The 22,512-nt window shown below is 47.0% G+C and overlaps 2 protein-coding genes across 8 annotated transcripts; both read left to right on the top strand.

Annotated features, from left to right (window-relative positions):
* Positions 1-7: 7 nt before the first annotated feature.
* Positions 8-12,850, top strand: TRIM39 (tripartite motif containing 39). 4 transcript variants are annotated; one of them, XM_059880722.1, is made up of 8 exons: positions 8-547; positions 684-1,000; positions 2,585-3,044; positions 4,941-5,036; positions 7,920-8,150; positions 9,324-9,346; positions 9,920-10,035; positions 10,847-12,850. In XM_059880722.1, the coding sequence occupies exons 3-8, from the start codon at positions 2,592-2,594 to the stop codon at positions 11,392-11,394; spliced, it is 1,467 nt and encodes a 488-aa protein (XP_059736705.1). In that variant the 5' UTR covers positions 8-547; positions 684-1,000; positions 2,585-2,591; the 3' UTR covers positions 11,395-12,850. The 4 variants fall into 4 exon arrangements, with proteins under 4 accessions (XP_059736705.1, XP_003587749.2, XP_024839900.1 ...); XM_003587701.6 differs by lacking the exon at positions 684-1,000; XM_024984132.2 differs by having other exon boundaries at positions 8-1,000.
* A 1,466-nt stretch (positions 12,851-14,316) lies between these two features.
* RPP21 (ribonuclease P/MRP subunit p21) lies at positions 14,317-21,207 on the top strand. 4 transcript variants are annotated; one of them, XM_059880723.1, is made up of 5 exons: positions 14,317-14,395; positions 14,466-14,566; positions 14,662-14,744; positions 15,956-16,081; positions 16,742-21,207. In XM_059880723.1, exons 1-5 carry the CDS (start codon positions 14,339-14,341, stop codon positions 16,828-16,830), a joined length of 456 nt encoding a protein of 151 aa, XP_059736706.1. In that variant the 5' UTR covers positions 14,317-14,338; the 3' UTR covers positions 16,831-21,207. The 4 variants fall into 4 exon arrangements, with proteins under 4 accessions (XP_059736706.1, XP_010816690.2, XP_010816689.2 ...); XM_010818388.4 differs by lacking the exon at positions 16,742-21,207 and adding an exon at positions 16,473-16,732; XM_010818387.4 differs by lacking the exon at positions 16,742-21,207 and adding an exon at positions 16,216-16,355 and having other exon boundaries at positions 14,490-14,566.
* Positions 21,208-22,512: the final 1,305 nt, after the last annotated feature.

The raw sequence follows: 22,512 nt of genomic DNA, 5'->3' as shown, positions 1-22,512 counted from the left end.
GCGAGCCACCTTCTCCCGAGACTGGCCAGGAGAGAGGAGAAGTGTAGCTCAAAGTCCGCAACCCGCCCCTGCTCCGCCCTCGACGGCTCCCAGTGCCACCTGGGAACAACCGAGCCAGGCCAGAGTCCGGGCGCGGACCCTGGGCGGGACAGTACCGCTTGCCCCGGCGCCCGTAGGCGCCCTGAGGGCAATGGGCTTCAGCGCTCCGGCACGCGCATGCGCGGCTGTCTTTCTCCAGCGGATTCCTCGGGTCACCTGGACGACCGCATTCCAGCCACCTGCCCCTCCGGGTCTCTTCTTGCCCCTGACTCCTCCAGCTGGTGCTCACCTCCGGCCCCCCGCCTTCTTGTTCGGCAGGCGCCGCTAGACCCTCCCGCTGTCGCCCGCCTACACCCCAGCTTCCACTGACACGAGCCTCTCGGCGAGGCTTCCGCTTCCGGCGAGTATTGTGTGTCGCGCTGCGGGGCGGGGGCGGGGGGAGGAGGAAGGAGGGAGGCAGCGCTCCGGCGGCTCCGCGCCCCGCACTCCCGGACCCGAAGCCGGGAAGGTAGGTGCTGTCCCGCCGCCGCGCCGGGACCCTGGGGCCTGCCCCTGCCCGCCGGCTCCGCACGCCGCGTCCTAGCGCCCCGCGACTGCGTCACCGGCCCCCCGCACGTAACCACAGCTGCCTCCGCCCGTTTCAGGCCCGGGCGGACGTTTTGCCGCCCCGGCGACGTCAGCGCGTCCGGCGTTGCTTGGCTACCCCGCCGTTACCCCGTCCCGCTGCCGCTCGCCTCCCCGGGTGAAACTGACGCCGTCACCGCGGGTCTCGGCTGCGTCATAGCGGCGGGCATCCCATCTTCACGTCACACCTTCTCACCTGGACTCGCATCCCTCCCTCCCTGCCAACAACGACGTTTCCTCTCCCCCCTCTCCAGCCCCCCTGCGCCTGATCAGGCGGGAGAAGATGGAGACGGGGGTGGGACCGAGTTGTGGACCACGCTCAGGAAAGGGGCGCAAGGTGGGACCCCCGACAGTGGTAGAAACACAATGAGGACCTCTCTGAAGTTTGTCCTTCTACTGAGACACGAGGAATAGGGGGGAAATGACCCAGGCCTCACTAATGCTGTAGCTCCAAGCCCTCTCCCCATACTTCCCTAACCTTTTCCCCCATCTCTCTCTAACGCTACTTTTTCGCCAGTCTAGATCCATCCTGGTCCCTAACTCAGCATACAATTCAACTCATCTCGGGTGAGGCGACCATCTAATTTCTAGATTAGGAAAAGGGAAGGGCTACTCGTCGAAGTTGGATTCCTGTAGGTAGAGAAAAATCATCTAACTGAACTTCTCTCGTGGTTGAGGGAGAAATTCAGGTCCAAATATGTTATCAGTTCCTACTCCAAATTAAACACTTTTCACGTTTGCCATCAGTATATACAGATACAATCATTGTTAACCCAACTCACTACATGGCCACTTCTCTCCTAACACATAGATAGACGTATTAAATTTTCTTCTGTTGGGTTCCTTAGAAAGAGAGGTTAAGGGGTAGAGAAATGAAATATTTCATGGATAATAGTGGTTATGTTTTAAGGATGGACCTTAAAGAGGACCAATCTTCTGCTTTATACATCTCTCAGGCGCATTTCCAATTCTTTTGAGGCTTCATTAGAGTTTTTGATTGCCATTTTACTTTTCTCTCTTAATTCCCGACCACCCCAGAACCTATTAGTTGAAAGTACAGTATATCCAAGGAATTAGTTATCAACAACTATTTCAAAAGACTCCAGTCCTCACTGAATACTTAGAATAAATTTGTCAACTCTTCTTTTCAAGAAATTATTGCCCTGGGCTCAGTAATAAACTCTTTGGTATAGCTGCTGTAAATTTATCACTTTTACAGCAGCTCCAAACATCCAAATGCACACAAATAGGAAACAGTTGTGTGAATCGTTTCATTCCATGATAAGTGCACACTTCTCTAGGCCTGGTGAAGGGAAGCATAGTGTCACACTTTTCTGAAGAGAAGAGGTTGTTACCCTTGCCTAACTCATTCCAATATCTACCATTTGAAAGACTGAGGGAACAGTGGCAGAGAATCAAGCTTAGGCTTCAGTGGGCTATTGTAGTAGAACTCTTCTGTAGCATTCAACTTTAAAATATACTTGATTTAAGCAATCTTAATGCTTTGACTCTTAAGGTACTTTTCACTTTCCCATACTCTTTTTTCATCTATTAGAAAAAGATGTCAAACTAAGAATACATTTTTCTGAAACTGTTACAATACTAGTGGAATGAACCTGGATCAGGATGAATACTCTGGGCTAGACTTGAAAGAAGCCTCTGCTTCTAACAAGAGAAGGCAGTGGAGAAAGACAAGACTGAGGGTTGTGTGTCAGTTTGCTCATAGCTGGGAGTCACAATTTTTGGAAATGGAGAAACCGAAGAGATTGACTGGTGGAACAGAAGATGTAAAAATACCAAGACAGTGCTAAATCTGGAGTTAGGATTTAACATGGGGGTAAATGTCAGGCCAGGGATGCAAAAAAATTAACCCTCCCAACTAACTTTTTTTTTTTTTCTCTTCTCTCTTCTTAACCTCAAGTTAAATAATGGCAGAGACAAGTCTCTTAGAGGCCGGGGCCTCTGCAGCCTCCACAGCTGCAGCTCTGGAGAACCTACAGGTGGAGGCAAGTTGCTCTGTGTGCCTGGAGTATCTCAAGGAGCCTGTCATCATTGAGTGTGGGCACAACTTCTGCAAAGCTTGCATCACTCGCTGGTGGGAGGACCTAGAGAGGGACTTCCCTTGTCCTGTATGTCGAAAGACGTCCCGCTACCGCAGTCTCCGGCCTAATCGACAGCTGGGCAGTATGGTGGAAATTGCTAAGCAGCTGCAGGCCGTCAAGCGAAAGATCCGAGATGAGAGCCTCTGCCCCCAGCACCATGAGGCCCTCAGCCTCTTCTGCTATGAGGACCAGGAGGCTGTGTGTTTGATATGTGCAATTTCCCACACCCACCGGGCCCATACCGTCGTGCCATTGGACGATGCCACACAGGAGTATAAGGTAGGGAACCAGACACTTGATTTCAAAGCAGGGCAGGAAGGAGGAGCCCAGAGGATGGGAGACTCCCTGGGTAGAAAGTCATAAGTTCCTGAGGGCAAGACAGTCTCTGGTCCTCACTCTGTAGTCCCCTTGGAGCAATGTACTGGGCCGGCAGGGGTGGGTGGGGGCGGGGGCGGGGGGGTGCGGGGCGCGGACAGTGCACATAGTCCCCTCTGATTGGTTGTCCTCAGGCATGAAGAAGAGCAGTAAGAAGTACCCGCCAAATTTCTTTCTTGACTTTTGTAACACATTTGAGTATGTGTGGTCTTAGAATGTACCCTATTTTTCATAAATGAATGAAACCACACAGAGAATCTCAGACTTAAGAAGAACTGAAAAATGGTCTGGTTCCTTCATTCTGTCCCCCTGCTCAGCACACCGCTTATTTACCCACTGGTATTGGGAACAGGTAACATCATTTTAGAATAATCCCAACCAGGCTAAGCTAAACCAGCCTGTTTTCATCTTCCCCAGCTAATGGGTAACATGACACCTGGTTTAACTTACTGCTGAGACACAGGGTAAATGTTTGAGTAATAGGAACTAGAGATTTTACTGTCTTAGCACTTTATCAAGTAGTTTGCCTAATTATGTTAATGAAGTCTTACAAACAAGACTTTATGGTAGTTCACAGAATAATCAAGATTTTATTTCATTTGCAAGTGGTTAGAGTTGTATAGGAAAACAGATTTAAAAGGATATCAGGGACTTCCTTGGCAGTCCAGTTGTTAAGACTCCATGCTTCCAGTGCTGCAGGGATTCAATCCTTGGTCAGGGAACTAAGGTCCTGCATGCCATGTGGCCAAAAACAGAAGAAGGATATCAGGGTACATAAGGTCACTGTCAGTACAGGCAATTCCTTCAGTTAGAAAATGAATAGGGCTAGGGAAGAACGGAGAGTTGGTGACAACTGGACACAGTGAGATTCAATGAAAGTTTTGCAAGCAAGGAAGGCTTGGAGACAGGCTGGTGGCAGGAGGAGGAACCTATAGGAAGTTGACACTTCATGAGCAAGGGACGGAGTTGGATTAAGAGGTGGTCAGATGAAAGAGGAGAGTGAAAAAGTTGGCCTAAAGCTCAACATTCAGAAAACTGAATGGCATCTGGTCCCATCACTTCATGGGAAATAGATGGGGAAACAGTGGAAACAGTGTCAGACTTTATTTTGGGGGGGCTCCAAAATCACTGCAGGTGGTGACTGCAGCCATGAAGTTAAAAGACGCCTACTCCTTGGAAGGAAAGTTATGACCAATCCAGATAGCATATTAAAAAGCAGAGACATTACTTTGCCAACAAAGGTCCATCTAGTCAAGGCTATGGTTTTTCCAGTGGTCATGTAGGGATGTGATAGTTGGACTGTGAAGAAGGCTGAGCACCGAAGAATTGATGCTTTTGAACTGTGGTGTTGGAGAAGACTCTTGAGAGTCCCTTGGACTGCAAGGAGATCCAACCAGTCCATTCTAAAGGAGATTATCCCTGGGTGTTCATTGGAAGGAGTGATGCTGAAGCTGAAACTCCAGTAATTTGGCCACCTCATGCGAAGAGTTGACTCATTGGAAAAGACTCTGATGCTGGGAGGGATTGGGGGCAGGGGGAGAAAGGGATGACAGAGGATGAGACGGCTGGATGGCATCACCGACTTGATGGACATGAGTTTGAGTAAACTCTGGGAGTTGGTGATGGGCAGGGAGGCCTGGCGTGCTGCGATTCATGGGGTCACAGAGTCGGACACGACTGAGCGACTGAACTGAACTGAGATGAATAGGAAGCAAGTAGTTTAAAACAAATGGATTAAGCTCTGAACATAGGCTGTACCAGCCAACCACAAATGTTGTTCTCCTACTTCACACCTCTCAGGAAAAACTGCAGAAGTGCCTGGAGCCCCTGGAGCAGAAGCTGCAGGAGATCAGCCGCTGTAAGTCCGCTGAGGAGAAGAAGCCTGGCGAACTCAAGGTAAAGGCAGGCAGTCCCATTTGGCCTGCCCTACAGGCAATAACTGAACATTGTTAGTCACTCAGTCATGTCCAACTGTTTGTGACCCTGTGGACTGTAGCCCACCAGGTTCCTTCTCTTCATAGAACTCTCCAGGCAGAAATACTGGAGTGGGTTGCCATTCCCTTCTCCAGGGGATCTTCCTGACCCAGGGATCAAACCCAGGTCTCCTGCATTGCAGGCAGATTCTTTACCATCTTAGCCACCAGGGAATCCCTGAACATTAGCCACACATTATTTAACTGAACATTATTTAACTGAACATTAATGACGCATTATTTAATCCACCATTTTTGGTTTATTAAAAAATGCTCTTCTCTCAAAAACGATGATATTTTATTAAGCTTGATTGTCATTAAACATTGTACTTAAATTATTTGCCATGGATTAAGACTTGAGGAGAAGGATATAAGGGGTGAAGGATTTGGCGAGTTGAGGGAGTTCATGGCCGCTGGTCTCCTTTTCTTTGTAGAGCAGGAAGGAGGCTCTTTGCTGGAGAATGTGGAAGGTGCACTGGGGAGGAAGGATGAAGAACCTGCCCGAGAGCTCCCAGAACCCCCCAGCCACATTAGGACCACATTCTCTTAATTCACATAAGCTCGAGTATGCTAGGTAGTATGGTTTCCTAGAATGTTCTTCCCCTTCCCATCTTCTACCTATAGGATTCTGTCCATCCTAAAATGAAAACCATTTACTATGTAGCCTTTCCTGACCCTTCAGAAATTCACTTTCTTAATTTTCATACAATTTCACATCTTTTCTATAGTATTATCATATTTGTAGCCTGGTATTTTGGTATCTGCCTTATTTCTTCTATTGGATAGTGAAACATGTATGAATTTTAACAGTAAAAATAACTAGTATTTATTGATTCCTTGGCATTAATTCATTAGGTGTTCATGACATTCCAAACTTCAAGTATTGTATTAGTTCTTATGCTTGGTTCTGCCCAGTTTTAAGTTCTAAGAGGTCAGGCTAGCCTTGGCCCCAGTGGAACACAGAGAAGGTACAAGAAAAGGAGAAGGGAGTCCAGCAAAGCATATTAGGCAAGAGTGAACTTAGATACCCTGTAGGGTAAGTCTTGTTATCTCCAGTTTACACAGAAGGAAACAGAACTTGAATCAGTGTCTAGTCCAAGATCATACAGCCATTATGTGGCAAAACCAGAGATACTAATTCTGTTGTTGCTGCTAAGTCGCTTCAGTCGTGTCCGACTCTGTGCGACCCCATAGACGGCAGCCCACCAGGCTCCCCCATCCCTGGGATTCTCCAGGCAAGAACACTGGAGTGGGTTGCCATTTCCTTCTCCAATGCATGAAAGTGAAAAGGGAAAGTAAAGTCGCTCAGTCGTGTCCGACTCTGAGCGACCCCATGGACTGCAGCCCACCAGGCTCCTCCGTCCATGGGATTTTCCAGGCAAGAATACTGGAGTGGGGTGCCATTGCCTTCTCCGACTGATTCTGCAGGAATCAATAAATATTTATTAAGCTTCCAGTATAGGCCACACCCTGTCTTTGACACCGGGCCATTGATGACCAAAAACACGGTCCTTGCCCTCCTTGAGCTTACTGTCAGGTAGAGAAAATAGAAACAACAGACACAAAAAGCACAGCTGCAAATTCCCAAGAATATGGCAGAGAAACTCAACGTCATTAAAGCCTTCCAGAAGAAATAAATGGAATTTAGGGATTACCAAGAACTAAACAGGTTTGACATTAGTGGGAACACTAGTGTGTGTTTGTTTTTTAACAATGACAACATTTCAACAGGAAGCAAGTATTATTACCTTAGTCCTTTATGCATTTTAAAAACACACATTTGAAATTTTTAAAAGTTGAACTAATTTTGATTGCAAAGGTAAACTTTAAAAAGTTATTGTCTTGAAACACTTAAAATCTGTGAAAATGAAGCTTATTCCTAATCATTAGCTTTCCTCTTCCTATTGATCACATTCTTAAGGGTAAAGGATGGAGAAGGAAATAAAAGGTTTAAAAACCTGCTAAATGCTTGAATAGAACTGTGGTGTGGGTTTTTTTTTTATGTAAATTATCATTTCAGTCGTCTCAGAAACTGTCACCAATCACCAACTTTCCTTCAGTGACTTTTGAATTCTCTTTCTTCCCTCTCCCTCATCCCCACCTCCAGACCCAATGCCCCTTTTATTTTTTCACATCTATAACCCATTCCTGGGGTGTAAACTGTCAGTCTCTGAAGTGACTTGAAACTTTAGCAGGCTCAGCCCTGAAATCTAAATTTATATTTTATAACAGTCCATTACTAAAATCTTACTGATTCTGATACTTTTCCAGTTTTTCCATCTATGGTTTTTATCAAGTAGATGTCTTGCAGTGTACAAATTATGACAATCTCTAACTTTCCAGTATTTGTGTTTTGCTTTTCTTGACAATTTGCGTTAGCTAGAACTTAAGAGTAAGAGATAGCAGAGCCATCTCTGCTATTAGTACTTGTCATATTATTGCAGCAGTATTACCGCGGTATCTCTGTAATAGTACTTGTCATATTATTGAGTTCTTATGTCTTGAATTTTTTTACTACAACATAAAAGTATGCTTTTTAGAAGTTAATTTAGTAAATAAAATAATTTTTTCAGCATTGGTTTATTTTTTTATCTCAATGATCTTCATCCCAAGGTATCAGTAAGGGTGCTAATGGGGATAGAGCCGTTCTTTACAGAAGGAAATATCAATGGAGAGAAACATGAGTGTCCTTTTAAACTCTTTCCAATGACACTTGAAGTCTGTGAATTCATACACATGGTGGGTGAGGAAGGTATCCTATGCCCCACTGACCCTGTTAAACATAACACCCACCCTCTGTTCTCAGAGACTGGTGGAAAGTCGCCGACAGCAGATCCTAAAGGAATTTGAAGAGCTTCACCGACGGCTGGATGAAGAGCAGCAGGTGTTACTTTCACGGCTGGAGGAGGAGGAACAGGACATTCTACAGCGCCTCCGAGAAAATGCTGCTCACCTTGGAGACAAGCGCCGGGACCTCGCCCACTTGGCTGCTGAGGTGGAGGGCAAGTGCTTACAGTCGGGCTTCGAGATGCTTAAGGTTCGACCTTTGCCCCTGCATAGCCACTCAGGCCGAGCGCAGTCTAGCTTTGCACAGGTCATTCTGTCAGCCTGCAATGCTCACTCCTCCACTCTGCCTCTCTAAATCCAGTTCTTTCTTCCAGACATGCTCAAAGGATTTTTCTCTACAGAAAGCCTTCTCTGATTTCTCACATCCCCTTTTGATCACTTCTGTGTTCTTATGTCTTGTCAACAATTACGTGCTTAATTTGTACCAAAGAAAAAACTCACTTTTTTGAGAGGAGGGCAGTCTAGTCTAAATTAGTGAAAAATCTATGCATTAAAAATTGTGTAAAATGCAGTAACTGTTACTTTTAAGTCCTGGAACTTGATTTACCTAGTGCTCAAAAAGAATAGAAAAATAGTGTGATGACACTTGAAATAATGTATAGTAACATGCTGCTTTTGATATGTAAATAGTGCCTCTAAAATGTTTGAAATAGTCTGTTTTCTTAAGCAAATGAATGGTGTTAGCAAGATTCCAGGAAACATATTTCTTATCTTAGAGATCACATTACCAGCATTGAGGCTTTGTTGTATATTTACCTGCATGTTATATATTGCTTGGTATTTATTCTCATGTCCTTTCATGTATGTGTGTTCTGCCTTCCACATTAAACTGGGAAATCCTTGGCGGGGCAGAGATTTGTCTTCTTTGTCTTCTGGACCCCAAGTATTCACAAATCAGGATTGGCACGCACTTATTAATATTTATTAACCAATACTAGACAAGGGATACCAAACCACAATGGGAGAGAGTGATTCATTCCTATGCCAGCAGTCTAGAACTATCTCTACTGATTCTCGAGGAGGCAGGTGTGTGGTTGGTACTTGGGGGACAGAGCAAAGAGCAGACAATCCTATCCCTGGCATTAAGCTCCCGGTGTTCTTGAGGAACAAAGACAAACACACAGGAAACTATTTGGAAGTGACATCAATTACCAAGTTTCATGATGACTGAGAGCTGAAGGTGGGGGTTAGGTTGGGAAAGATGTACTCAGATCCCTCTGGAGTTAGTCCCCTTTGCACTGTGACCCTTAGGTTGTCCTGTGCCTGTTTAATAGTTCTAGAACTTTGGGGAGGAGGGGAACCTTTTGCCTGTAGGGCCCTTGACTACCAGGACCAATATTGCTTTCTTTTCTCCTTCCTCTAGGATGTCAAAAGTACCCTGGAAAAGTAAGTGATTCTTGTATCTCTTCGAGTGAGTTAGGTCTTGGCTTAAAGAGTAGGGGTGCAGTAAGGAGCTGGGGGAGTAAGAATGGGAAAGTCATGCAGTGTTTGGGTAGAAAAAGGGAGAAGGGTTTTTGCATCCATGAAGCCAATTACAGAGCAAATGATTGGGAGTACTAATCTGTTCCCCTTTACCGTTTGAGCATCAGGACTTCCTTGGTAGGGTAGATACCAACATAATGTAATAGAACCAGATTCGGCCTGGGCCTGTGGGTAGAATCATGTCCAAACAAGATGGAAGGAGGAATGGGTTGGGGAGTAGGGGTGATATCTCTTTGCATGAAATATAACAATACCTCCAGAAAGTTCTAAAACTCATTCTTAAGGATTTGTCCAAGGGACCACCTTTCTTTCCATAGATAGGCAAAAGAAAGCAGTGAGTACTTATCTTGAGAGAGGAGAAAGTACAAGGATGAATGATTTTAGTTTCTCCCTAAAGATGACAGCATCTGAATAGTGACTAAGCTGGAGCTTCCCCTGACCCTGCCCTTTCTTCCCCTATCTCCCCATCCCTCCTAGATGTGAGAAGGTGAAGACCATGGAGGTGACTTCAGTATCCATAGAGCTGGAAAAGAACTTCAGCAATTTCCCCCGACAGTACTTTGCACTAAGGAAAATCCTTAAACAGCTAATTGGTGAGTTGTTCCCAAAAGGAAACTAGCAAAGGGAATCAACAGAGAGAAGGAAGTCTTTAGGTCCTACTTTATCTGGACTTCAGTTATCCCTGCTGTCACTTTTCATGCCTGTATCCACATCCACTCCTTTACCTGGCTTCTAATCTCACTCTGAGTCACAGAACTCAAAGTGAGAAGCCTCAGGTGTCATCTGCTCTTAGTCCCACATTTTGTAAATAGGGACCCAGAGAGGTTAAATAATTTGCCAAAAACTGGTCTCCTCTTAGTCCCACACTTTTCTAAATAGGGACCCAGAGAGGTTAAATAATTTGCTGAAAACTGGTCTCCTCTTGAGAATGAAAGGGAGTCTCATTAATACTTACTCAGAAAACAGGCATAAGCCAGACTGTTGGAGGAAAACAGACACATGGTAACTGTATCGCCAGACTGTAATGCTCTCTTGCTCTGTATCCTTCTTAACATTTTTCATTGTTTCTGGCCCTTGGTCTGTGCCTTGTACTTCTCCACCCAGTGAAATGCATGGTGATATCAGAGGAATAGAGGGAGGACCAGGCAGGAGCCTCAAGCACCAGCCCTTGCAGAGTCAAGAGATCATTACCTGTTTATTTTAGGGCCAGGATGAGAAGCCATTGTTCCCTCCCCTCTCCACCCCCGCCTTAGGTGACACTGAGGATTGAGAAGGTTAACCAAACCATGGGGTTCTGGGGGCTTTCAGGGGGCAGGCTCTGTAAAGGCAGGCTGGAAGAGTGAGGCGGGGGCGTTTAGCTATTCCCATCCTCATCTAGCTCCCCACTGTGGCTTCTTCCGCCAGCGGATGTGACCCTGGACCCTGAAACTGCTCATCCTAATCTAGTCCTGTCGGAAGATCGTAAGAGCGTCAAGTTCGTGGAGACAAGACTCCGGGATCTCCCTGATACACCACGGCGTTTCACCTTCTACCCTTGCGTCCTGGCTACTGAGGGTTTCACCTCGGGTCGACACTACTGGGAGGTGGAGGTGGGCGACAAGACCCACTGGGCAGTGGGCGTGTGCCGGGACTCCGTGAGCCGAAAGGGTGAACTGACCCCGCTTCCTGAGACTGGCTACTGGCGGGTGCGGCTATGGAACGGGGACAAGTACGCAGCCACCACCACGCCTTTTACCCCTTTGCACATCAAGGTGAAACCCAAGCGGGTGGGCATATTCCTAGACTATGAGGCCGGCACACTGTCTTTTTACAACGTCACAGACCGCTCTCATATCTACACCTTCACTGATACTTTTACTGAGAAACTTTGGCCCCTCTTCTATCCAGGCATCCGGGCGGGTCGGAAGAATGCTGCACCACTCACCATCAGGCCCCCAACAGATTGGGAGTGACAGGTCGGGGCATGGGAATCATCAGGGTGAGGCAGGGTCAAGATCTACAGGCCTTCCTTCCTGTGACCTGCTGGAATGTCTTCGTGTCTGCCTGGTTCTGGTTCTGAACCATGTGGGAGAACACCTTGGTTTCCCGAATGGTTTATGTGGAGGAGTAGGTAGGACTGGACTAGGTCGAGAGCACTGCAGTGTCTCCCTCCTGACAGGGTGGAGAGCTGGTCCTCAGGGGGTGGTCTCCCCTGAAGTCCATCGGGTTTGCTATTGCACAAGGACCGGTTGGGAAGGAAGGAGAGACTTTTCCAGAAACAACAAGTCTGTGGAAGGGTCTGACTTGCTCAAACCAGAGAAGGAAACAGAAACCCCTGTACAGCCTTTCAGGGGGTTCTTTGACCCAGAATAGACTTGTTTTTTTTTTAGGAAGATCTCAGGGGTCTTTGTACCTCTAATTGAAATAAAGGTGAATGACAGTTGTTCTCATGGGTCTAGAAGTTGAGGAGTTATTTTCAGGGCAGAGATTGGGCATCAAGAAGTTTAGAACGAAGGTCAGGAAAGAGGGCTAAAGGACCCGATTCCTAGAGACTAATGAAAGAGAGAAGGGTTTCTTCGGTTCCATTATGAGTAGGATTGGCCAGAGGTAGGAATGTGAGGAGGAGGGAGTAGGAAGAAAGAGAACCCAGGTCCCTGCCTCCATCTTCAGCAGGCCTGGCTTGTCGCCTGCTTTCTTGTAGTTGTTTGTTTCCAAGAGCTGTTACCTTGCTCATCTGGAGGGGCAAGATGCAAGAGATCATGCAAGACATGTCTACCCTCTCACTGCTTCCCCAAGGGAACTTGGAAAGGAGAGTCAGGTATTAGAGGAAAGAGAAAAGCATTCCTATCCAAAGCCCTGGCCTTAAAGAATGGCTCCAAGTAGTTGCTCCCAAGTTGTCAGCCTTGTTACCTGACTAAGGTATCCAAGCCAGACAGGGAGAAAGAAACTGGTGTCTTCCTTACCCTGGGGACAGGGTAGAAGAGGGTAGCATGTTTAGGGGAGAGCCAGACAGGCAACTTCCTTTGGCCTGTGTGCATCTGGCCTGAAACTAGTGTTCATAAGAGCCGGTTTTTTGTTTGTTTGTTGCCATCCTTCATGTTTTGCCATTTCTCCTATCAGAGAATGTAAATCATTTTAATGTTAGGGCAAAATAAACAACCTATAGGGTACATATGTTACAGAAAAGGTAACGCAATGCATGCCAAACCAAACTAAAATGACTGGATTATCTGCTACTGGCTAATCAGGGGTTCACAGAAGACTGGGACAAGAAACTGCAGTTTATTGAGGGCATTTCAGCTCCTCCTACCACCTCAACAGGACTTCGTCCAGACTCTCCTCTTACCTTTGTGCCTTGACTGTGGTTCTTTGTGGCAAGATGCTTTGATTGGTAAAACATAATATGGAACAAAGGATCCACTGAAGTAATCTTTGTGTCCTGTGGTAATTTGACAGTAACCTCTGTTGATGTGTTAGAAACTTGAATGTTAAAAATGCATGTTCCTTGGAGTTCCCTGGCAGTCCAGTGTCAGCACTCCACATTTTCACTGTTGGGGGCCTGGGTTTGATCCCTGGTGGGGGAACTTTAGATCCCACAAGCCTTGTAGTGTGGCCTCAAAAAAAAAAAAAAAAAAGCATATTCCTGGTGCTTGCCCTCAGTGATTGATTGAGGTCTGGAGTGGGCCTGGGCATATCTGCCTTTTAAACATATGCCTTATTTGAGTCTGGAGGCCCTTGTGAAAGTAATCTGAGAGGAAATTTCAGCCTTTTCTTTCAAACTGGAGTCCTGATTGGGGCAAGGTGTGGGGGGCGGTAGTTGATAGAGGAGAGAATTCTCATCCTCTGCTGACATCGCTACCCTCTCCCCATCTCAGGGTTTATGCATATTCTGCCCCTCTACTTCTAACCTCAGGAAGGAGTGGTATTAATTATGAAGCAGAAGCAGGAGGTCAAACAGCAAAGGAGAGGCGGAGATCGAAGGGAGGGATGTGAAGTACTACAGGGGATGTTTCTTCAGGGGGAGGGGATGCTGTTGAAAGGTTTCTGTGCTCACTGCATCTGGTAAGTGGAAAAGATTGGGAGGAAGCTGTGCTTTCTAAGGGCCAGGAGCCCTCTTCCCTCCCTCCACTACCCTCATGATCCTTTCCAGCATCACTCCCACTGGCACCAGTGCCTTTTTTTAAAAAAAAAGGGAGACCTGCTGCTTCTGTCTGTAGGTCTTCCAGGCATCTGCCTTTGCCTTCAGAAGCATAGGGCAGAAAGTCTAGCTGGGTATAAACTGCACCTAACCATCTCCCATTGGAGAAGGCAATAGCACCCCACTCCAGTATTCTTGCCTGGAAAATCCCATGGACGGAGGAGCCTCTTAGGCTGCAGTCCATGGGGTCACGAAGAGTTGAACACGACTGAGCGACTTCACTTTCACTTTTCACTTTCATGCTTTGGAGAAGGAAATGGCAACCCACTCCAGTGTTCTTGCCTGGAGAATCCCAGGGATGGGGAAGCCTGGTGGGCTGCCGTCTATGGGGTCACACAGAGTCGGACACGACTGAAGCGACTTAGCAGCAGCAACCATCTCCCAACCTATCTGCCTAAAGAAGAGTCTTCTGTCCTGACGATGTTTAGGGGTTTAAGACTTCTGCTCAACTAACTTCTCCAGTCTCTGCCTAATATAATTATTGGCTTGAGAAAGACTAGGGGGAGGCCCCTGGACTCTGCAGGGGCGGAGGGGATTTGCAAATAGTTGGGTCTGTGAGGCCACAGGGTGGCGCCAGAGAAAGGAAGGCTAGAAAGAAAGGAGCGCACATGGCTCCCGGAACCACAATTCCCAGGAGGTCTTGCGCGGACGCCGGGGGCGTGGCTATCCTGGGGGCGGGGCCTGTGGACGGTCGCGTGTGGAGAGCTCGCGCAGCGCGGATGGCGGGGCCGGTGAAGGACCGCGAGGCCTTCCAGAGGCTCAACTTCTTGTACCAGGTGAGTCCACGGCGCACGCACAGCGGGGAGCCCAATGAGGAGAGCCCCCAGTGACGGCTCACTCCCCCAGGCCGCCCACTGCGTCCTCGCTCAGGATCCAGAGAACCAGGCGCTAGCGAGATTTTACTGCCACACGGAGAGGACCATAGCGAAGCGGCTTGTATTACGGCGGTAAGAGGGGTTATGGAGCCCGGCAGGGAGCGGGACGGGGGAAAGACTAGAGAGGGAGAGCGGGCGTCCAGACCACCACCTGCCTCCGCCCCCAGGGACCCCTCGGTGAAGCGAACTCTCTGCCGTGGCTGCTCTTCCCTCCTCATCCCGGGTCTGACCTGCACCCAGCGCCAGAGACGTGAGTACTCCCTCTTGCTGAGGTGGGATGTATGAGGAACACCTGCGGGCTGGGGAGGGGACGGGTAGTGATCCCTTTCTCGAGGCAGACGCGTGCCAGGTGTGGGATTTGAGTCGGTGGCTTTCTCTGAGTTGTTAACTCTACTTGGACAGACAGATCTGGGCAGTAGAAAAATGATGTTGCCCTGAGAGGCAACCTCGCCCGGCCATGATAATAGATGTTATTTGACATCATAGAGGATGATTCCCATCTTCATTCGTTCACTCAAGAATTATTTTTCTGAGATGTGTCAAGGATTTCTCTAGAATCAACATTCTCATTGAAATATGGTCTCATGGGATGGACTAAGACAGGAACAATTAGAATAGCCTAGAAAAATGCTTCGGAGAAGGCGATGGCACCCCACTCCAGTACTCTTGCCTGGAAAATCCCGTGGACGGAGGAGCCCAGTAGGCTGCAGTCCATGGGGTTGGTCAGTCAGACAGGACTGAGCTACTTCACTTTCACTTTTCACCTTCATGCATTGGAGAAGGAAATGGCAACCCACTCAAGTATTCTTGCCTGGAGAATCCCAGGGACAGGGGAGCCTGGTGGGCTGCCGTCTATGGGGTCGCACAGAGTCGGACACGACTGAAGCGACTTAGCAGTAGCAGAAAAATGCTTCAGTTAGGGGAGTAGAATACTAAGTTATTTAAACCAGTGATGGTGAGGTTCATTACAAGAGCAGGGAAGTAGGAGATGGAAGTCCTTGCCATTTGTGAGGTCTCAGGAAAGAAAATGGCAACCCACTCCAGTGTTCTTGCCTGGAGAACCCCAGGGACGGGGAAGCCTGGTAGAATGCTGTCCATGGAGTCACACAGAGTCGGACACGACTGAAGTGACTTAGCAGTAGCAGCAGGAAAGAAAGCCTGTGTTGCTGTCAAGGAACTGAGAGTTCAGGAGGTGGGCTTTGAGGTGGGCAAGGGCAAGACCTGAGGTGGGAGAGGGAAACAGGGCAGATCTTGAAGAGTCTTGTTAAGGAGTTTGGACTTTGTCTTAAAGGGTGCCAAGAAAATGATAGACTTTGTTCAGGGACCTGACGCCATCAAATTTGCGTTCAAGATGGGGAGGGAGGAGAATCCCTACTAGAAAACAATGGAGGCAACACTGGGTTCAGGAGACCTTTTCTTCTCCTAAACCTGGGCACTGTCTTTCTCCCACATGCATTCCAGGCTGCAAGGGTCAGCGCTGGACTGTACAGACCTGCCTGACATGCCAGCGCAGCCAACGGTTCCTCAACGACCCGAGGCATGTGCTCTGGGGAGACCGGCCCGAGGCCCAGCTGGGGAACCAGGCAGGTGAGAGGTGGTTGAGAAAATGGGGGTTAACCCAGGGAGTAGAGACAATGGGTAACAGATAGCTGCAGAGGGTGAGTTTTGGGTTGGTGTGAAAAGTGCCAGTCTTCAAAAACTAATTCTACTCATCTACTTAGATCCCAAACCACCACAGCCCTTGCCAAACACAGCCCACCCCATTCCAGCCCAGCTTCCTAAGGAGAAAGTGCAGCCTCAGAGCTCCAGTCACCCGTGATGGACTCACCTTGTCTTCCAAATAAATTTTAATTCTGCTTAATTTTGTGTAATTCCATTCTGTGAATGTTTTAGCTCTTTCCTGTTTCTGTTGCATTTCTCTGTCACCAGTTGACCTCTTCTTTGTCCTTTTTGTCTTTTGTTTTTGTCATCCTCTTAGTCCCACCATTCAGGAAGATCCCAGTTACCACTTGGCCTTGAGAAGTAACTCTCGTTTCCAGGACCCTGCCTCCCAAGTGCCCCTCCACCCTTGCCTCCTTGGTGCAATACCATGGTTGGAACTCAGGCTCCAGGGATGTTTGCAAGGCCCTGAGCTTAAGATAGTCCATTTTTAGGTAGTTCTGACTGTTGACTAAAGGGCTGGACAGACAAACTGCTGATGACACTGATGCTGTTTTTGTTTTATTTTGTTTAATATCTATTCGGCAGCACTTGAACTCTCTAGCTGTGGCATGCAAGGCTCAGTAGTTGCACCCAGGCGTGGTTTCTTCGTGGCACTTGGGATCTTAGTTCCCTGACCAGGGATACAACCTGCATCCCCTGCATTGCTAGTCAGATTGTTAACCACTGGACTACCAGGGAAGTCCCTGATGCTGTTTTTATTTTATTCTTTTTTAAATGTTATTATTGGAATATAACTACTTTACAGTGTTGTGTTCATTTCTGCTGTACAACAAAATGAATCAGCTATGTGTATACATGTATCCCCTCCCTCAGGAACCTCCCTCCCACCCCCTTATCCCATCCCAGTAGGTTATCATAGAGTACCGAGCTGAGCTTCCTGTGCTATACAGCAGCTTCCTCCTAGCTAGGTGTTTTACACATGGTAGTGTATATATGTCATTGATGCTGTTTTTAACAGAAGAAAAGAAGTTAGGGTGGGGTTGGCGGAGGGAGGGTTCAGATTCTGCAGGCCACTTTGTGTTGGGTCTTTTCCCAATCTCTATTTTCTTCTATAAAATTCTAACAAGAGACACTGTTCAACCTGAACTAATTAAAGTCAAAAGTACTAACAGAAGGACATTGGCTGATATTATACAATAAGTTCTGTAGGTAAACCTTCAGGGTTTTCTTGAGAATCAGTAAACAACAAAAATTGTTTTATTTGATATCCCTGGACAGTTTACTTGAGGACAGAATATCAGACTGACTTCTTTGCTGGATGCCAGCTACTCAGCTTACTCCAAAAGTAGACAAATAAGATTCACTATTCTCAGAATGCAGTTTTCTTTCTTCCCTTTCTCTTGTAAATCTTGGTTGCAGTTATTCATTGCTGCATAAAAATCACTGCATGATGTTGTAGCTTAAAACAATAGGTTATTTCCCCTGATTCTGTAGGCTAGACTGACTGACGGCTTGGCTGTGTGGTTATTCCATTCTGTATGGCATCAGCTGGAATCACTCAGCTGCATTTAGCTGGTGGCTGGTACCTGGTCTGGAAGACTCAAGAAGCTTCATTTGCATGTATGATACCTCATTGCTTCTCCGTGTGGCCTTGCTATGTAGCTGGCTTTGACAGCCTCACAGCTTGGCTGTCTCTGGGTGGCTGGACTTCTTACATGGCTCTGGCTTCCACAGAGAGTAATCCAAGAAGACAAGCTCCAAGGTATGAGTGCTTGTCAAGCCTCTGTTCTCATCGCGCTTGCTAGTGTCCCCTAGATGAGAGTAAATCACATGGCCAAGTCCAGGTTTAGTGTGGAAGGGGCTACGCTGGGGTGTGAATACTGGGAGGTTCACTGATTCCCTAAGGACCGCCAGTGTAGCAATCTACCACATCCTCATTTTGCCTTTGTGCCTAACTCATTCTCTCCACTGATTCGCTCACATGTGGATACATTATTTGCTTGGAAAATACTAATCTCCGTGCGAGTAACTATTCTGAGTTATTCTTTAACATTTGTTTCTGGAGATAGTGCCCAGTGAGTAAACTATAGCAGCCAACACAAATGTGTAGCCTGAAGTTACACTCTGTGCAGGCCTGGACCCTTTGTGGCCTCAGCTCACCTTCCTTGGCTCCCTCCTTGTCATTTCTGAGCTGGTTGGTTCGGGCACACTAAATCTGACTCTTGGCCAAGTGGTTTCAAGTGTGATTTATGAGGCCACATGACTGAACATGTCCACAGTGAGACAGCAGTGGGGTTCCTCTCACTAGAGATCATAGCCTCTTCCTCCTCCCAAAACTCTGTCCTTTTTCTTGTTTACTTATTATGACACAATAGTCAATATGTGCAAAAACAGATTTCCTGTAACAAAGAGGAAATCAAAGCCCTAGTATGCAGTAGTCAGCTTTCTTTAATGTTTCTAAGCAATTTAGTAGTCCAAAATCTGTGCTCTTTTAGGACACATTAGATAAAATTAGAGGAGAAGAAACTTATGTCATCACAATTGGTTCAAGAAAACAAGGTCTGAGAATTCCTTGGCAATCCATAGGACTCAGCACTTCCACTGCAGGGGGCACGGGTTTGATCCCTGGTCAGAAACTAAGATCCCATATGCTATGCAGCACAGCCAAAAAATAAATAAGTAAGTAAATAAGGTCTCCCAAAAGCCATAGCAACTGAGACTTAATTATTCCTGAACCTTAGATATGCTTGCTGCTGCTGCTGCTGAGTCATTTCAGTCATGTCCGACTCTGTGTGACCCCATAGACAGCAGCCCACCAGGCTCCCCCGTCCCTGGGACTCTCCAGGCAAGAACACAGGAGTGGGTTGCCATTTCCTTCTCCAAAGCGTGAAGGTGAATTCCCTCAGTCGTGTCCGACTCTTAGCGACCCCATGGACTTCAGCCTACCAGGCTTCTCCGTCCATGGGATTTTCCAGGCAGGAGTACTGGAGTGGGGTGCCATTGCCTTCTCCACTTTTAAAACTGGTAAAAAAAAGGGTATTGTCAGGGGACAGAGAGGAGTTGAGAGACTGTTCTGAATTCAGAAGGGAATTCAAAAATTACTTAGATTCTCAACAAAGGGAATAAATAGTAAATAATTTTAGCTTTATGTGATAAAGTTGCTTTACCTATCAGATGAGATAATATATGTGGTGACACTTTGAAAACTGAGTATTAAGGGAACTACAGTAGAGTTTAATTAGTAATCAAAATTATACTATGGTTGTAATAACAAGCAGCAAAGTATTTTAGAAAAGACAGGTCCTGGACATCAGTGAATCTGAGTTATTGTCCCCATAGTACACATTTGTACATGAGGCAGTTTGACTGTGTTCTTTTCCTAAAGCTTCTTCCAACACTTCTTCCAACAAATGAAGTTATCCAGTTTTCCCACTGGGTATCAAAAAGCCAGGATTTCATGCATTTATTTAATAATTACTTTGTGAGGGCCTACTCTATGCCAGGCCATTTGGTTAGGAATTAGGATATACATCAATGAACAAGAGTCGGAAGTAAGACAAGAAAAAAAAAGCAACGTATGACAATAAATTATGTATTCTAAAGGGATACGTGCAACAGAAAAGGCCAAGAGAGCAAAGAAGCTGTGAAATACAGGTTCCAGGTTCAGTTAGAGCAGCCTAGGCAGGCAGCACTGAGAAGGTGTCCAGCAGACTCTGAGGGTGCCTCTTCCATACCCCCTCAGACAACCTCAGACGAGGCTACCTCTGGCAGATCCTTCCCACCTATGACAGCAGCTCCTATCTCAGGCTGAGACTATTATCTGGAAACAAGCCATGCAGGGTAGGCCCAAACTGCCAGGGAGTAATATTCCTGGGAGCAACTCCGAACAGTGAGGGATGAGTATCAGTGGGTAAATGTTCTACATAGTCTCAGGGCCTCCAGCAGAGTGGAGCCCTGGTGGCACTATTATTTAGACGTGCCCTCTATATACTTGCCTCCCTCTCTCCTTGTTTTACTCCCTATTCCCTCACCGTAGTTCCTGGGATCATCTTCCAGGTAAACTACCTGCACCCAGGTCTTCGTCACTGAGTTTGCTTTGAAAGAATCCCAATTAAGAGTGCCACTTGAAAAAAAAGATTTGGGACTTCCCAAGTGGTCCAGTGATTAAGACTCCATGCTTCCACTGCACAGGGCCAGAGTTCCATCTCTGGTTGGGGGACAAAGATCCCACATGCCACCAGCTGCAGCCAAAGAAAAGAAAAAGACTTGAGGGAGGTAAAGGACCTAGTTGTTGGTTCAAAACCTCCAGGGCTTCCTAAGTAAACTCTGAAAGCAGCCCCCGTTCACAGAGGGCAGGGAGAGATGAAAGAAAGAGGTAGACCGCTCCAGGTTGGTAGGTGACAGGTTTAAAATAAGCAAGGGAACTTATTATAACAATTGAAGCTTATTCTGGACAGCAACAAGAGAAGTAGATCTCCCTACTCACCCACAAGAATCTTTATTCTATAGAGGCCTTGACAGGCTTCAGTCACGCCTTTAGTCCAGATGATTTCAACCACACCTCGCTCTCAAAGCTGTGTCCTCGGAACAGCTCCCACTGTGGGAACGGTGGGCAGAACCCACACTTGAAAGACAGGGGAGGGCTTCCCTGGTGGTCCAGTGGTTAAGAATCTGCCTGCCAATGCAGGAGACACGGGTTGATCCCTGCTGCTTATGCCGGAGGGCGACTTAGGCCTGTGCGCCACAACTACTCGGCTTGCGGGATCTGTCATAACACTGATGGGTATATCATTTAGCATGCTAGTATGTTACAGTGAGTGTATACCGAGGCTTAAGGTCTACTGGAGGTTGACTTGTCTGCCATCTTGGACCTAGTTGGTTCTGACCAGTTTTTGTCATGTCCTATTGCTGTGTCATTTTTGTAAAGGTTGTGCCCTGCCTCCTTCCCTCCTGTTTCATATCCACTTGTTTCTCTCAAGGCCTCTTGCCTTCCAAGATGGCCCACACTCTGGGGAGTGTGTTTTTCTCTAAATAAATCCACTTCTTTGCTACCACTTTGTCAATTGCTGAATTCTTTCTGTGATGAGACATCAAGAACCTGAGCTTCATTACGTCCTCAGAACAGGTGTGTGATCTCCATCAAAAGATCATGGTTTCAAGTCCCAGTCTGAGTTGCACGATTTCAGTTCCTCACAATCAATCAGTGTTCTGGCCTCTTAAAACAATTGCTGGGACCTCCCTGGTAGCCCAGTGGCTAAGACACCACGTTCCTAATGCAGGGGGCCTGGGTTTCCCTGGTGAGGATACTAGACTCCACATGCCGAAACTGAGAGTTGGCATGCCGCTGTAACTAAGACCTGACACAGCCAAATAAATAAATAAATACTTTTAAAAACAATTGCTCATGTAAGAAGCACTCAAGATCTCAAAGTTCTGTCTTGAGTTTTGTCATTTCTTGCATCGTTGCTGTTTTCCTGATGCGTTTCAGCACTTATCTCATTGTGTCTAGTTTAGCATGTGATTGATCCTTGACTTTCTGTCTCAGCTGCTACATTTGGGTTCTGCCCTTTCTGTTGTATTATACAAGAATTAGGAAGCATTCCCTGAATACAAGAATTTTCTGTCATCAGGACTGAATATGAATTGCTGTTAATATCTTGGGTGTTGTGCAACCAAGCCTCTTAAACTTGCAAGCTCTCCAGGGTTATCTAAACCACAGTGTCCAATTTCCTCCAGTGTGCAGGAGGAGCTGATAACATCCATTCCAGAGATGTGTTTTTGCCAGAGTGAATGATCCTGAACTGTTTTGAGTTCTGATAAGCATATAGCCAACGTGGATTCCATACTGACTGCAGGAGTCCTGATCTCTTAATATTCTTGCACGAAAAATCACCAGGAGCTATGACTTAGGCATTTACAGGTTTCTTGGGTGGCAGCCTGAACTTGTCTCAGACACCATCAATTTCTTTCTTCTTCTGGCGTTGTTGGGGCTTCCACTTGGCAGAACCTTGCCAAAGCAGGCCAGGGCTATGGACTGGGAGTGGCAACTGGGAGTGACTCCCCCCCGCCACCCCCAGCGAGTAGTAACGGAGCCCCGAGGCACGTGGGTCTGCTTGCAGCTGGCCATGGTGCCAAATCCGTGTCACCAGATTGATGTCGCTGCAAGAATTCCTGGAGTTCTGTACCTGCACAGTCCAGCATTGTGGCTGGTAGGTAGAGGATGTAAAATAACCATTGATGTAAGGAATAAGCGACGCAGCAATGTGTCTGAGCTGCACAGCCAGGAAGCCGCAAACACTCCCGGAACACGTCAGGGTCTGGCTCTTGCCCAGCTGCTGAGATTCTTACCATCCATT

Source organism: Bos taurus, chromosome 23 (genome assembly GCF_002263795.3).
Source record: "Bos taurus isolate L1 Dominette 01449 registration number 42190680 breed Hereford chromosome 23, ARS-UCD2.0, whole genome shotgun sequence".
Classification (NCBI taxonomy): domain Eukaryota; kingdom Metazoa; phylum Chordata; class Mammalia; order Artiodactyla; family Bovidae; genus Bos; species Bos taurus.
This window is presented reverse-complemented; position numbering and strand designations above follow the sequence as displayed.